Below are 14,908 nucleotides of genomic sequence, written 5' to 3'. Positions count from 1 at the left end.
AATATAAAGTTAAAGGTCATTACATATAGTGCAACACAAAAAAGGATTTGTGCAGAAATCACAGTTTCTCTGCAGTTGGTAAAGCAGCGAATAAATGAAGGCACAATGGCAAAAACATAGCACTGTTAATGTGCAAAATCTTTCACACTACTGGACAACTGAGAGGAACGCAACACCCATAACTCACAGCAGTTTGAAAGAAATAGATGTCGAAGGTCTCACGCCATCAGAAAATGGAACAGCAATCTGCCACAGAGTTTAACCTTTGGCCCCAAACTGGAAAACGAAGTCACAACCTCTGACCACAGCAGCCTCATCAATTTCAAAGCTGTTTATAAAACTGCCTTTGTGTGTGTGTGTGTGTGTGTGTGTGTGTGTGTGCGCTTCTAATATCACGCATATTTAGATTCATAGAGATTGCAGTATGTAGAAACAGGTGGGACAAGATAAAATGCATTTAGGTCCATAACTGTTTTATAATGATGCGAATGTCATGCGGATTTGCTGGCAGGGACTTCTGTAAACCGTGAAAACAGTTTTAGGACGATAGTTTCCATCATGTGTTCCAGGAGATCCATCAGTTTTGGTGCGTCTCATTCATGACGGTCAGCTGAGACTCGACAAGACCGAAGATCACAGTGAGGACGAGTTGAGAGCAATCCTGGACCGCTGGGGGGCGAGTGTCTCCTCAGGCTCCACCAAGGTGTGTGTGTGCGTGTGTGCGTGTGTGTGTGTGTGTGTGCGTGTGTGTGCGTGTGTGTGTGCGTGTGTGTGTTTGCAGTGAGGAGGTTGGAGGCTTGGCCTCCAAGTGTCAGTCTGGACAGCTGCTGTTACAACACACACGCACAGAGGGGATCAAATTTTTATTATCAGCATGTAAATCTTTGTGCATGACTCTTCTCCTTAATCGCCCTTTTATACTCCCCCAACCCACCTGAACCCCCCCCCCCCCCCCCCAAAAAAAAAAAAAAAAAAAAAAAACCTCCCTCCCTCCATCCATCCTCTCTCTCTCTCTCTCTCTCTCTCTCTCACCCCTCTGCTAAATTAAACTCCATGAGGTAAGCACCGGAGGCATCCTGGGATGAGTTTTATACAGACTGTTCCTTCTCTGCCAAGGAGTGTCAGAGTGAGGTGGGGACGCATCAGAACGGGACAAACCACACAAGCCACCCAGACTTCTTCTAACGCCCGGCTTACGGACAGGCGAAAAACACAGGTAAGGACTGAGCAAAGGGGAGCGCAGGTCATTATATGGTCAAAGTAAGCAGTGACGTAAGACACTAACTGAACAGAGTTTGGGATCTGGAAGCCACTCGGATCTTAAATGAACGCAAAACAGGGAGCATCATACGTTTCTAATATGCTGGACATACAGTCAGAAAATGAAAGATCATCTTGTGGTGTGGTGTGATTAAAAAAATGTTTTTTTTTTATTTTTATTCCATATTAAATTAAAAGAAAGATGGCAGTCCCAGATTAAAAACAAATATTTAGTTTTTATAGTGTTTATCGCTGCTTTGTTTGGACCTATGCAGGCCAAACAACTAGATCTGGATGTATTGTAAGCTCTAGGTTAGGGAGAAAAATGTATACAACATGATTTTGCAATAAGTCGCATACAAATATTGTGTTAATACAAAAAAAGGTAGTCGATCACAATATTTCGCTGCATTTGGTATCTTGTTGGAATACTTGGCATATCACAACTTCGTAATAATATTGTGTCGTGACTCAAGATGCATGAAAATATATCGTATTGTGGGCCCTCTGGTGATTTCCACCCCTACTAGGCCCAGTCAGTTAACAAAATGGAGGTGCCCTTAAAATAACTTGTGACTGTGACATACAGGTTAGGGCGTGTGGCATCGTCAAGTTTAACATCAGCTGTTTTTCTCTTCCTTTTGTCACTGAATCAGAATCCAGTAGAAGAGACTTGTGCTAAAACATTCCATATTAATGTGGTAGCAGTATAACGCTACAAACCAACTACAATTTAGAAAAGCTCTTATAATAACCATGACAATGTGTGTCTATCAGAGGAAGAAGTTGATGATGATGATGATGCATTCAGGCCTAGATGACATGACGAAGCAGAGGATGCTACAGGCTAAGGCTCTGTCTAAGGAGGCCAGGGGAGGTAGGTGAACATTATTATTGGTTTTGTAGAACTGACACGAGTACATAATATTTACAGATAAACCGATGCACATATCGGTTTACACACTGCATCAACAACCTGTGTGTATTTACACCCATATCCTGCGTGCCACAGAGTGAGATCACAGCTGGGGCTGTCAGATGTAATTAAGCCAAACATCAAAGTGTGTTATCCCACCGCCTGGAGACAAGAGGACTGTGGTACACCCAAATCCCGGGAGTGCCAGTGTGTTGATGAAATTCTCCAAACATTCCAACAGGGACCATCCCAGTCGCACTGTTTGCTTTCCTGTGCTGTCCGCCAGCGAGGCCTCGAAACACAGTCTCCTAAACTCAGCAAAATGTGACTTCCACCACTGAATTTTACACAGGCCGATCAAAGGCAGCTCCTCAAGGGTGGCATGTGCCCAGACCTCTCCGAACACTTATCATGAGCGAGAAGGATTGCCATCAGCTCTCACAGGAGTCTTTCATCCAAAGATCCTATTTATATGCCCAGTTACCCATGCAATTCCAGACCACAACAAAGATTACACACCACTCTGACATCATCCTTAGACTATTTCAGACCCTACTCTAAGACCATGATACAACATGAGAAGACACCCTGAGCAAAAGCTGTGAGGATACCAACATACTGCACAGTTTTTTTTTTTTTTTATACCAGTCCCCCTCAGCTGTTTACCGCTGACAGAAACAAGTAGACCAGAGACATTATGATTCGCCAAAGGTCTTATTAGTCTGCGTCTTTCATTAACTTTCCAAATTGCCTTCGCAGTAACGACTAAATACCATTGTGTTTTTATTCAGGCTTAAATTAGAGCCAGGCTGCACAAAAACCTGGAGCAAGTAGTTTTCTCTGCTGTCAATATTTGGCTTCAGAACGTCACGTGATCACTTCTTTAAGCACCGGCTCCGTTTGTCTGTTGTCATGCTGTGCACAAGGTCTGAACCTCGGGAAGAAGATCAGCATCCCAAAAGACGTGATGATGGAGGAGCTCAACCTTCCCTCTAATCGAGGCTCTCGCATGTTTCAGGAGAGACAGAAGAGGGTGGAGAGGTACACGCTGGAGAACGGCGCCAGCGGTGCTTACAACACCAACGACGTAAGGAACTGAACGTGCTCTAACCTGCACACCCAAAAAATTATGAATCGGAAGTGTATTTAACACTAAAGGGCTCCCGGTGTGTCGGATTTATCAAAGAGATAAGAGAGTCTGACCTTTCTTGGTGTCTGCTGTCTCACAGGCCTTAGACATGTCACCACAGTAAGAGCTCCAGCAAAATGGGGCAGTCCACCGTAGATAGGTAGCTTCTCCCACTTTGATGAATGGCTGGCAACAACAAAGACCAATTTGCATAAGACAAAATGGACATTTGTTCGAAGAGATATTACAATGGGAGTCGAGAGATTTAGTCACTAATGGTTATTTCTGTACGAATCTACATGTCATTTTCCCAATTGATTAATTGTTTGGTCCAAAAATATCAGCAAGTTATAAAAAAAAATACTCAACAGAAGTTAGCAGTCAATACAAAAGTGAAACAAAATAGAAAATATTTATATTTGAAAATCCTAAAAATCTCTAAATCTATGCTTGGAAAATTATTGCAATGATTAGTAGATTGTCACAACTGCAGCACATACATTTTCTGTGGCTTGACTAATCCTCTAGTTGATGTCCATATATTTTTTTTTCCTCAAATTGATCCAACAACAGAATGGAAAACATCGAAGTAGCACAGGCTGGAAACATTGTGACTTTTTATGTGTCAGCCTGTTTAAACGCTGCATTCTACTTTTCCAATAATGCAAATCAAGTCTTATTCGTCAAAATGAATAATGAGAAAAAGGCTCCTCTGCAGCTGCGCTCACATTCAAACTAGAACTACTTGAAGAAAACTGAATTCATGTGTAGAATTGGTCGCCTGCTTCTTTAATAAACCGTCTGGCAGTTTTTGGGGAGTAAAATAAATTGACAAGAAACTTAACTCGGTATCTTTCCCAGGTTCATCTCGAGGTCGTTCCTCCCCCGCAGATCATCCTGGAGCTGCAGGGAGGGAAAGAGAACCAGGCTTTCTCCGTCCCGGGTAAGCATAGCCTGGTCATCAACCTTCAGAAGACTGTAGCAAAGAAGGGCAGTCCTGATGTCCTGGCTCCAGGTAAATATTTGTAATACACTGTGAGCAAAGGGTTATTGGCTCTTTGCAATGCATGGACACTCTGATCGGTTGGCGCTCACCTTCCTTATTGAAATGCATCACTGTAAATTAGTTGTACTATTATCTGTGCAAGAAGAGCTGGCAGTCTGAATGTAGCAATTATCTTTGAGCATCTTTGCAGATTGCTGTTGTGTTCTTGGTCTGACAGACGGCACTGCTTGTAGTCTGACTGATTGAGCTGAGCTGTTTATTATCAGGGATTCTCACTGAGATCTAATTACTGTAGTTCCTATTGTTGACAGGAGTGACATCAAAGAGATTTATATGTATAATAGATCTCTGTGTGCTTTAATAGGGCTCGCTTTTTAAAAGAAATCATAGAAGGTTTTTCAAATCAATCCTATTGTCCATTTTTCCTCGACATAATGGACTTTATTTTGAAGTTACAAAATAAAATTACTCAATATTGTAGTACCACTTTTTACTTTGACCTTAATGCTTCTGTTATCCACTGATGTTATGTTTTTGCTGTGGTCAGGGTATTCTGGCCCTCTAAAGGAAATTCCTCGTGAGAAATTCAACACAACAGTAATCCCCAAATCCTATTGCTCCCCTTGGAGGGAAGCTCTGAGAGGCAACGAAGAGCTCCTGAACGCCCTCAATGCCCAGCTGCCCCAGCTCCCGCAAAGACTACAGCCTGCCAACAGGTGCTTCAACAGGTAAGCCTGCCTTTGGTATCGACTTCTCCAGCCACGACCGAGTTCATCCAAATAAATCAGGTGCCGTTAGATCCTGTTCCGTTGGAAGCGCAGTGTTGAGACCCAGTCATCTTCAAATAGACCCACAGATGACCTCACCACGCTATCCATCATCATCATCATCATCTCTTCCCCTCGGCTCCACTCCATGTTTCCAGTTTGAAAATTAATAGTCTCTGGCTTGCACCTCCCTGGAGTGTGGCAACATGATGGTTATTTTGAACCCAGGCTCTTTAAAGAAAGATGATCCACTGTGGGGTGGGGTGGGGTGGGGGGGGGGCAAGCTTTTAATGGCCCCACAAGAGATTGCGCACGAAAAGGAATCACCTTTCTTGTGGCACACAAGAAACCAAGCCTTCTTGTGTCTTCTTGTATCACGCGAGCAAGCCAGAACAAAGGTTAAGCTTGGGCAGATGGAGAAATGGAAACTGTACAAAATGACAAACTTTATTCAATTAAAGCTGTCAATCAAACTGATTCTGCCAGTCAGTCTAGAAATGTAGCTAGCCCCTGTGGAGGGATCTATTTACACCCCAAGATTATCATCAAATTGTGAAGCCTTAATTAAATCTGAACTCGACTAATGGTCGGAGCAGCTATACGAGTAAAGGAGGTGAAGTTCAGCAGGCACCCAGTTTGAGTCTCCCTGAATCCTGGGTGGTTTCCTCCCGTTAACAAGACGTTCTGCTCGAAGCAATGATGACCAAATTCATATCATGTATCGTGTAAAAGACTCCCCTCTTTATAGGAAGGAGTATAATCCATAATTGAGTAAAAGCTGTAATGCCTTGGATCATGTTCTGCCTGGAACATCAAACACAATGCGTTCAGCCTGCTTAGTAAGGACTCTTCTTTTTTTTCCACAGATCTGCGATGCCGTTTGGGGGCGCTGCGGCGAGCAGCAGGGTGATCCCCGTCATCAGCTTTGAGGCAGTTGAATCCCAGAACCTTCCTGGCATCGCTCTGGACCGCATGTGTCGACGGCCCAACTTCAACAGAGCACCGAGGGGCTGGGGAATTGATTACTCCCCTGAATCTAATGAACTATGAAAATAAGTTAACGAGCTAAACACTGAAGCACTGACCTAAAAAGATGATCCCTCTGTTAAATCAGAGGGCATTGAAAGGGAGGGGGAAAAAAAAACAAAAAAAACATTCATGCTTAATATATAAAGTGGTTTGCTTCTGCCGAGTGGTTCGACTTGCTGCAGCAAATTCTGAATGCTGGAGTCGGTTAATTTCACAGTGGAGTCCAGGACCATGCTGCCACAGGCTGATCAGTCCCACCTTTTCTTCCTGTCTGATACACAGAGCGGTATCTGATCTCATCAGTGTCTTATTACCTGACTGCCCTCTCCCTTTATTGTCTCTTTGTGGCTTTACATCTTCTTCTCCACAATCGAGACGCAACACGCAACCAGACATTGTTCTATAAATAATGATGATTTCACACGAGGTGATCAATGACAAATTGTAGTTATTTTAATGACAAATGAAAAGAACATTTAAAGAAAGCCTGACAATAAACTAAGTCATTATGCTGTGGAATATTCAGATTGTGTCAAATAAAAAAAAATTGTCAATGCAACTGAAAATTAACAGGTTTAAAAATGCTCCTCAGAATTCAACTCCATGTGATACAATGCACGAGGCGACAAATACAAGTTTAAAGAAAACATATTTCTATGTACAGTAGCTCCAACCAAAGGAGCTCTTTGAAACCACATGGGCCGGGTCACATTGGTCACGTGGGTGCTCTCATGTTTGAAGTCTTTAACTATGTTAAGTTCCACTGTTTAGATGCTGTTCTGGTGTGTTTTACCTGTGAATACCGACAAAAGTAATCTTGTAAGATCCTGGTTGTCATCTCCTCAGACACAGACGGAGCTCAAATCAGTTCGTTCACTGCTTTGCAGGTGGCATAATAAGACATAACCTCTCTAGGCGATGCATCTCTGCCAGAAGTGGTCCTCAGGTTTCGGGCTCACCGGGCAGCATTTCATGGGAACACACCTGGTCAGGTTGAACGCAAGAAAAAAATGACACCTAATCACAGCAGGACTTCCCTCTTGGCAGCTAATCACCTTGGCGTGAGCCATGAGCGGCGTGAGCACCCATGCGCTGAGGATCCTGGGATGGGTAGTGGATTTGACCGGGAGGTCTCATGCTCATAGGAGGGGGAAGAGGTGGGGCCATGGGACCCATTGGGTGAAACATTGGATGGCCATAACCTGAAGGAGCGAACAAAAAGAACAAATTAAGTATCTACCTAACTAGGGTGAAGTTATTAATTATCACCAAATGTGAAAACAGATTGCAAAATCCATAACAAACCGTAGAACTTAGTTTTTTGTTATATTAGATACACTGTACAATGTATACGATATATATTTTTACTATGGCGAAAGGCTGCAAGAGATAGAAAGCTCTAATTTCACCTGGAGGAGGTGGGTTGATGCCTGGAGGTGGGGGCAAACCGAGGTTCATGACCGCAGGAGAAGAGATGGGGTCGAGGTTGAAGTAGTTTGCAGGAGCCTCTTCATCTAGAGCTGGTGGTGGAGGTAAAGCTACAACAAAGAGGAGCAGAATTCCAGAAGAAAATTAGGAAGCAGAATCACAGTTTTGACGTTATTGTAATGTCTGATTTTGCTGCGTTTTACTCTCAAAACCAATTGTGCATGCATGGATATCAATCGAAGGATTGAACCAACTGACATCATTATTACATGCAGACAGTGCTTTAAATTACACTTGCGTTACTTCATCACCACACAGAGACACACACACACACACACACACACACACACACACACACACACACACACACACACACACACACACACAGTTTGAAGACTCACCTCCAGGCAGTCCGGGTACGGGATCCAGTCTGGTACCCATCTCACTGACACCATCTTTGATACCCTCCTTCCCTCTTGCTGCCTGAGACCTACAAATGACACACCATATACTTTAAGTTAGATATACTGATGAACTTTAATGAATGACTTTAACATTCATGTTGATGTGGACAATGACAGCCTCAGTTCTACATCCAGCTCATTATTAGACTCAATCAGCTTTTCTCAACATGTAAATAAACCCACTCGGGTGTGGACACCACACCCTCCATCTGGTTGTCATATGGCATGGAAACTGAAAATGTAATCATATTTCCTCAAAACCCTCTTTTGTCGGACCACTTTTTTTTTTAATTGCATTTGAAGTTACACTGATGGACTACACAGCATGTGGGAACAAATTCAATTACAGTAGATGTTTGTCTGATGATGCTTTGTCCAAGTTTAAGGAAGCCGTTACATGTTTATCAGTGGAAGGCATCTACGTCGACTTTAGTCCCACACAAGTGGAACATCTTGCAGAAAACACTGCAGCCTCTCTGCTGCAACTCGCGATAATGTCGCCCCTCTGAAGAAAGTAATGAACCAGAGGAGGCGTCTTCGTGGTACAACTCACAAATATGCTCCGTTAAGCAGGCAACGCGAAAACTGGAAAGGAAATGGCGTTCCACTGATTTAGAAGAATTACACCTGGCCTGGAAGGATAGTCTAATATCTTATAAAGAAAGCTCTTCACAAGGCCAGAACTGCATATTATTCATCATTAATAGAGGAAAACAAGAACAACCCCCGGTTTCTTTTCAGCACTGTAGCCAGGCTGACAAAGAGTCACAGCTCAGTTGAGCCCTCTATTCCTTCAGCTCTCAGCAGTAATGACTTCATCAACTTTTTCACTAATAAAATTGTTACCGTTTGGGAGAGAATGGGGCCGACCCTTCCTGCCACTGTCACTGATATGTTGTTAAGCACAGCAGCCCTGGAAGCAACCGTGGGACCAGATTTATACCTCGAACAAATGTCTCCTGCGGAGCTCTCCGAGCTAACTGCAATTATTTCCTCATCTGGATAATCTGCCCGTCTCTTGGATCCCGTCCCAACTAAACTCCTCAAGAAATCAATTAAACCTGTATTTAAAAAGCTGACTCTTGCTCCATTTGTTTTAGGAAACTGCAGACCAATTTCCAACCTGCTGTTTATTTCTAAAATCCTTGAAAACAAGGACATCGAGGCAGATGGCCACCCACCTCCGAGTCTGGTTCCGTCGGAGGTTTCTTCCTGTTACGAGGGAGTTTTTCCTTCTCTCTGTTGGAGGTTCTTCTCCCTTAAAGAAGAGTTGTTCCCTCCTAACTTAAAAGTTGTTGAATTGTTGGGTTTCTCTGTATAATGCTGTAAAGTTCTGCTGTGAGGACTTTAATGTGTTAAGTGCCATGAAATAACCTGTGTTGTGATTTGGCGCTATCTAAATAAAATTGAAGAGAAAATTTAAAGTATCCCACTTGGCACAGTGTCTGTCTTACTGTGTCAGTAATAATTATATTTAATACACTGCAGTAATTTACTGACAGTTGTGACGATGATGGTACAGCAACGATTAAAGCTTGTGCTCCTTGATCTCAACCCTGCGTTTAATAAACAAATCATCACTGTCCATCCTCGCACCTCCTCCTCGGCGACTCTGCTTACTGGGGCTGTATCTGAGCCGACATCTGTTGTTAGAGGACATCTAAACAATACATGTTCGCGCAAGCTGCTTTTAATGCATCCGGTGTCTGGTGGTCAGCGTGGTGACGCACGCAGATGCACAAATACCTTCTTGATCAGCTACTTACCTTCCCCACTTGACAGTGAGCCTCCGTCCATTAATAATGAGTTTATTGAAGGACTTCTCCGCTGCCATTTCAGCTGACTGCCGCGTGGCGAACTGGATGAACGCACACTGCTGCCTCTGGACGATGGTAATGGTTCGAATTTCACCAAACTGGTAGAAGTGACTCCTGCGGTAACACAGAAACAAGCTCTTACGACCCGAAATGTGGTAGCCACAAGTTTCAAAACTGCACAACACAATATTTACAAAAGAGGTGTGAAAGACAAAGTCCAGCGGATATTGTTATGAAACAGAAGCCCTTACTTGAGATCGCCATCTGTGACAGTATCTCCCAAACCCCCGATGTACAGGGTGGTGATGGATTTGTCATCCGGAGGGTCCAGTCGGGGCATAGTTGAGGCCCGCTTCAGCAGCTTGTCAGCTACTGGGTCGTTGATACCGTAGTATCGATCCTTTATGTTCTGGTCGGCCAGAGGGTCATCAGGATCTGTGGGCTTCTCATGCCTGTGTGAAAAGGACAAGTGCAATGAGAACATGCTGACATCTGATAACCCAGATGGAGCAGATGTGTGGCTGATAACATAACACGCCCACCACATACAGGAAATTACAGACAAACTGACACATAACATGTTAATATATAGCTCACATGAGGTGAAGACTTTGAAAGAATCTAATAAAAAAAAGTATTGGGAGTATTTTGAGGGATAAAAAAAAAAAAAATTCAATTCATTTGAGTTGACTTTGCTGAGTTTTGTGGTTTTCCCTCTGCTGTATGAGTTTATAAATTCGGAGAGAAAATCTTTGCACATGTTCATGCGCTTGGCAAATAAAGCCGACTGACAGTACACAATTCTTTAAATATGGATGTTGCTCCAAAGAAGCTACCAATTTGAAAATATAGATTCACACGCACATCTTCAAGTCAACAGCAGACAGAAGATCAAAACAATCCACGCAGATTTAAGGTGGACATTCAATATTAGTGTCACCGATTCAGCATCTGACCCAATGTGAAATATGGTCACAATTTCCCCCTCAAAAAAACTCAGCTCCGCAGCACAATGTCAAACTCAAAACATTAAGTTCGGATGGAGCAGCTGCAGGCCACCATGCCACTCACCTGTAGGGACACTCCTCCCCTCTCTTACACTCTCCCTTCACCCAGAAGGAGCAGATATGTGGCCGGTTCCTCTTGTAATAGGGTGTGGTCCGGGCCAGTTTGAGCAACATATCACTAGAGCTTGCAGCTTTGCCGAGCTGGCCAACCGGCCGTGTGCCATCAGAATTGGCTATCTGTAAACACACAGGTCCAAACAGACATAATGGATCAATCAGAAAATAATCTAGCAAGGGATGTCCCAAGATGAACCAATATCAATGAAATTACAGATTACCACCAAGTGTTGCTGTTGAGTGAAAGAGCGGATTAAACTGAAACATCTTTAAAGAAGGATGTAATGCGGGTTATAATTTTCAACAGGTCACAATTGGATCAGATACTATAAGCAAATACTGGGATCGGATGCAAAGAAAACACGACAACTTGTATAGAACTTTGCAGTTGGATGAAACTCAGTATGAACAGCTGTTACCAGAAAGTAATTATACCTCTCTCTCCATGTTCTGTGTGTAGTACTCTTTATTCACATCGGACTTGGGAACCTCATCTTTAACAGAAATTCCGGTGTCTCGGACCTGGATGGGCAAACCTGCCAAACACAAGGTGCAACAAAGAGGGTTAAACTCGTAGCTCTAACTGCACACGGGCCAAACTAAGCAGGTACCATCAGAGACACTCACCATACTCCAGATCCAGCAGACATGTCTGACAAACATTTTTCATTTTGCTGCAGGTCTGACAGACTTCGGTCTTCTTGAAACGCATCCGTGCCCCCGGACACCATCGGAACACGGTAAAGGGTCGAGCACAAATCTGACGGGCAACCGACGACAAATTGAAAACGTCTTAAATGGAAAATTACCCTGCAAGTTTAAGATAAACTATGTTGTGCGCTGCATAAACACAATATGAAGCTTCAGTGCAAAACATACCTTGCATTCTTTCCCATACTTCTCCTTGGTCTGTAAAACAAAGCATAGACGGATTTGTGCGCTGCACAACAATTGGTCGGAAACGCAACGAGTGAATTACAGTCAATTCATTGCGACGGCGGGGCAACGCTCACTCACCATACGGATGTAAGGATTTTCTCCTAAACATGTCTGACACAGAATTGGAAAATCCTGGAAGAAAACCGAAAACAGATGATCATTTAGTAAAAAAAAAAAAAAAAACCCCAATCATGATATCAGTTACGCGTCCGGCGGTCCCCCGGTGCGAGTTATCCGAAGCAGTAACTTGGCCTCTCGTCTCTCTCACACCTTCTGCCGCGGGGCACCTTGGCGAAGTTACGCGTGTGAATACAGGGAGTGCTGAGGGACTTGCTCGTTCCTACTTTGCCATCTGTTACAGGATGCCGTTTCGGTCCAAGTGCTAGCTGCAGAAAATGACCTTGCGTAAATTCATCCCACCGATAGCATCAGCCACACACCTAAATATAAGCAGCTCCTGTGGCTCAAACGTCAACTACATATTCTAGGGTTGCAAAGTTTATAGTCTGGTGTTTTTATAAAACCAACATTGGTCAAGTGCCCCGTTGAGTCATGGCTCAAGTGTGAAAACTGATCTACTGCCTAATATAGTAGTTATGGACCTTTAAGAGGGTCAAAAACTTACTTGTTCCTTACTTGATGGGGGGGGGGGGGACTGAAAACTGAAGAATTCATAATTGCTAAATATATATATAGTTTCAAAAATATATAAATGATCAAATAAATATATAGTTTCACCAAAGGTTTTTCCACATCTATTTATAATATCCATTGTAATCCTGCAGTCATAAGCAACTGGTTGTATAGAAAAAAAAAGTTATCGTTTCCTTTTTTAAGTGTCATCACAAAATAAAAATATTCAATAGCAAAGTTATATATGACAAAATAATAACGAGGTCAGAGATGAGCAAGAAATCATACAACTCCTAAAATATGTCGTAAACATGATTCATATCCTGCAATGTTACAAACAAACAAACAAACAAACAACAACAACAACTGGACATTAAATTAAATTAAATTAAATTAAATGACTCTCAACTCTTCCTCGAGACACCTGCTGCTATGCTAACGTCACCTCAATATTAAACGAGTTTACAACCCCCCGAGGTTTTAACTAAAACAAAACGCCGGATGTTTCTCTGATGACCGATCAGGTCCGGTTCTGTAAATCTACTGAATTCATCTTTTTATTTTCCTGCCGCCGGTGGTGCTAGCTTCGACTAGCTTAAACAGCTAACGCCAGCCACGTCTCACGTCAAGAGTTAAATTCACGGAGCTCGGTTTGAGTCCGGACTGGGGATGTGTCGCCCATTATTTATTTGCAGCTCGGTCTGCTAGGAAAACGTATGTTGTGTGAAATGATGTTTTAAAAAAAACAAGCGAACTACGATCCGCAGCGAGATGCTAAGGAAGGTAGCAGCCATGCTTCCAGCTAACAAGGCTAACCAGCGAACTGGCACATTTTTTTTAAATTTTTTTTAATCGTTTAAGTCTGTTTCCTGAAATGTAGCCGGGAAATACTGTGTTTCAGCCAAACTCTTCTGTTCTGTAAACTACACATCGACAGTTAAACGTACCGCGTCTTCCCAGTTTTGTCTGTTGTAGGTGTTGGAGCCCAGGGAAGTCGCCATTTTGCAGAGTGAGAGCCAACCGAGCCGGGCGACGCGAGCGGGGTCGGCCCATAATGCACCGCGGCAGGAGGAGGTGGGGGTGGGGGGGTGGTCCACGTTTCACCTTAGGGTGTCGCCCTATTTCAAGAAACTCACGGTTACAAAATTTACCGAATTAATAATAAGTAAAATACAACAGGAAATAAAATGAGAGTCACGTTTGTGGACGATGAGGAACTCATCATTGCATCTGCAGCGTTTTTGTAAAGTTGTTTGATTTTTTACACCATTTTACATATCTGACGATACAAATTAAGATTTAACAACCAAATCGGCTCAGTATAATAAGATGCAGTGCTGTTAAATAGGCCTATTTAATAATTAGATCAAACAGATTAACATTACAGCCTCTATAGAGGAGTCATTTTAATCAGTAATGATTAAATGTTACCGCTTGCTGAATTTCGATGGAAACATTACATTGTAGTTGTAGTAGGCTACTACTTTAAATCACAGTAAGTAAAGGATATAAGTGTCCTTCCCTCTTTTGAGCATGTGAGTGATGGGGAGTGACAGACACACGAATCGGCTGGGGTGTTAAGCCAATTGTGTTGTCCACTTACAGTTTATCTTCCCACCTGTTCAGATTCGGGTCAGGGTGTTTTTGCTGTGTGAAACTCCAATTAGTGAGGCAAAGGATATTGAAGATTACGGATGGGCATTAAGTCCCTAATGTTTATTTAAGGTCAGGGTGAGGTTGTGGAGTCAAAGGGCAGGGATTAGACACAGGCCTGGAGACCTGGCAAATCTTTTATCGTGCGGCTGCCATTCAGCATTTCAGAATGGAAAGTCGGCTGTACTTTTTGCCTACCCACAAAATACCTATATTGTACTGCTGATTTTAGATTGAGTGCCTTGAGGTTATTAATCAGTTGCATCATCAGATAGCTGACAGTGATTGTTAACTATTGATTGTTCCTGTGATCACAATTCCATGAGTAAAGGTTAGATGGAAATTCCTACTGCTTTCTCCTCTTCTTTTCTTCCCCAATTGGGTGCACAGTCTGTCTGCTTCCCCGTGTTTTGTAGGACAGCAAAGTAAACCTTCTGGGAATTGCTTTCTTTGTCTTAATGAGTTGTGTGACCCGGTCTCCTCTATCATGTGATGAGGATGAGACAGCCAAAGCTGTTTTGAAGGAAGGCTTTGTCTTGGATTTGGCCACTCCGTAATCAAAATCACCAACCTCATGAGTCACAAGGTCAGGGAACGTGAAGTTTCACTACTACATCACAAAATAGTTTGGAAATTGTTTCAGAGGTCCATTCAAGAAATTCTATTTTTAAGAGTTGTGTTGATGGTTTTTGTGGTGTTGTACTATCCTCGTTTGTGGTACACTGAGAAATTAGTTTTCAGTG

At 42.9% G+C, this 14,908-nt stretch overlaps 2 protein-coding genes across 2 annotated transcripts; one reads left to right on the top strand and one right to left on the bottom strand.

The window, feature by feature from the left end:
* The first annotated feature begins 1,067 nt into the window (after positions 1 to 1,067).
* On the top strand, positions 1,068 to 6,626 carry LOC138211767 (myozenin-2-like). Its single transcript, XM_069171887.1, has 6 exons — positions 1,068 to 1,216; positions 2,038 to 2,137; positions 3,103 to 3,263; positions 4,167 to 4,320; positions 4,859 to 5,039; positions 5,945 to 6,626. Exons 1-6 carry the CDS (start codon positions 1,082 to 1,084, stop codon positions 6,126 to 6,128), a joined length of 915 nt encoding a protein of 304 aa, XP_069027988.1. The 5' UTR covers positions 1,068 to 1,081; the 3' UTR covers positions 6,129 to 6,626.
* On the bottom strand, positions 6,539 to 13,576 carry rbm22 (RNA binding motif protein 22). The gene is made up of 11 exons (XM_069171888.1): positions 13,460 to 13,576; positions 11,958 to 12,011; positions 11,820 to 11,849; positions 11,568 to 11,700; positions 11,376 to 11,476; positions 10,888 to 11,060; positions 10,068 to 10,268; positions 9,766 to 9,930; positions 7,937 to 8,025; positions 7,517 to 7,645; positions 6,539 to 7,309 (listed from the first exon to the last, which is right to left on the bottom strand). The coding sequence occupies exons 1-11, from the start codon at positions 13,511 to 13,513 to the stop codon at positions 7,155 to 7,157; spliced, it is 1,284 nt and encodes a 427-aa protein (XP_069027989.1). The 5' UTR covers positions 13,514 to 13,576; the 3' UTR covers positions 6,539 to 7,154.
* Between the last annotated feature and the right edge of the window lie 1,332 nt (positions 13,577 to 14,908).

This window comes from Embiotoca jacksoni, unplaced genomic scaffold (genome assembly GCF_022577435.1).
Source record: "Embiotoca jacksoni isolate LCO1_2020_lvr unplaced genomic scaffold, fEmbJac1.0.p SCAF_5, whole genome shotgun sequence".
Lineage (NCBI taxonomy): Eukaryota > Metazoa > Chordata > Actinopteri > Embiotocidae > Embiotoca > Embiotoca jacksoni.
The sequence above is the reverse complement of the archived record's forward strand: the minus strand, read 5'-3'. Positions and strand labels throughout refer to the sequence as shown.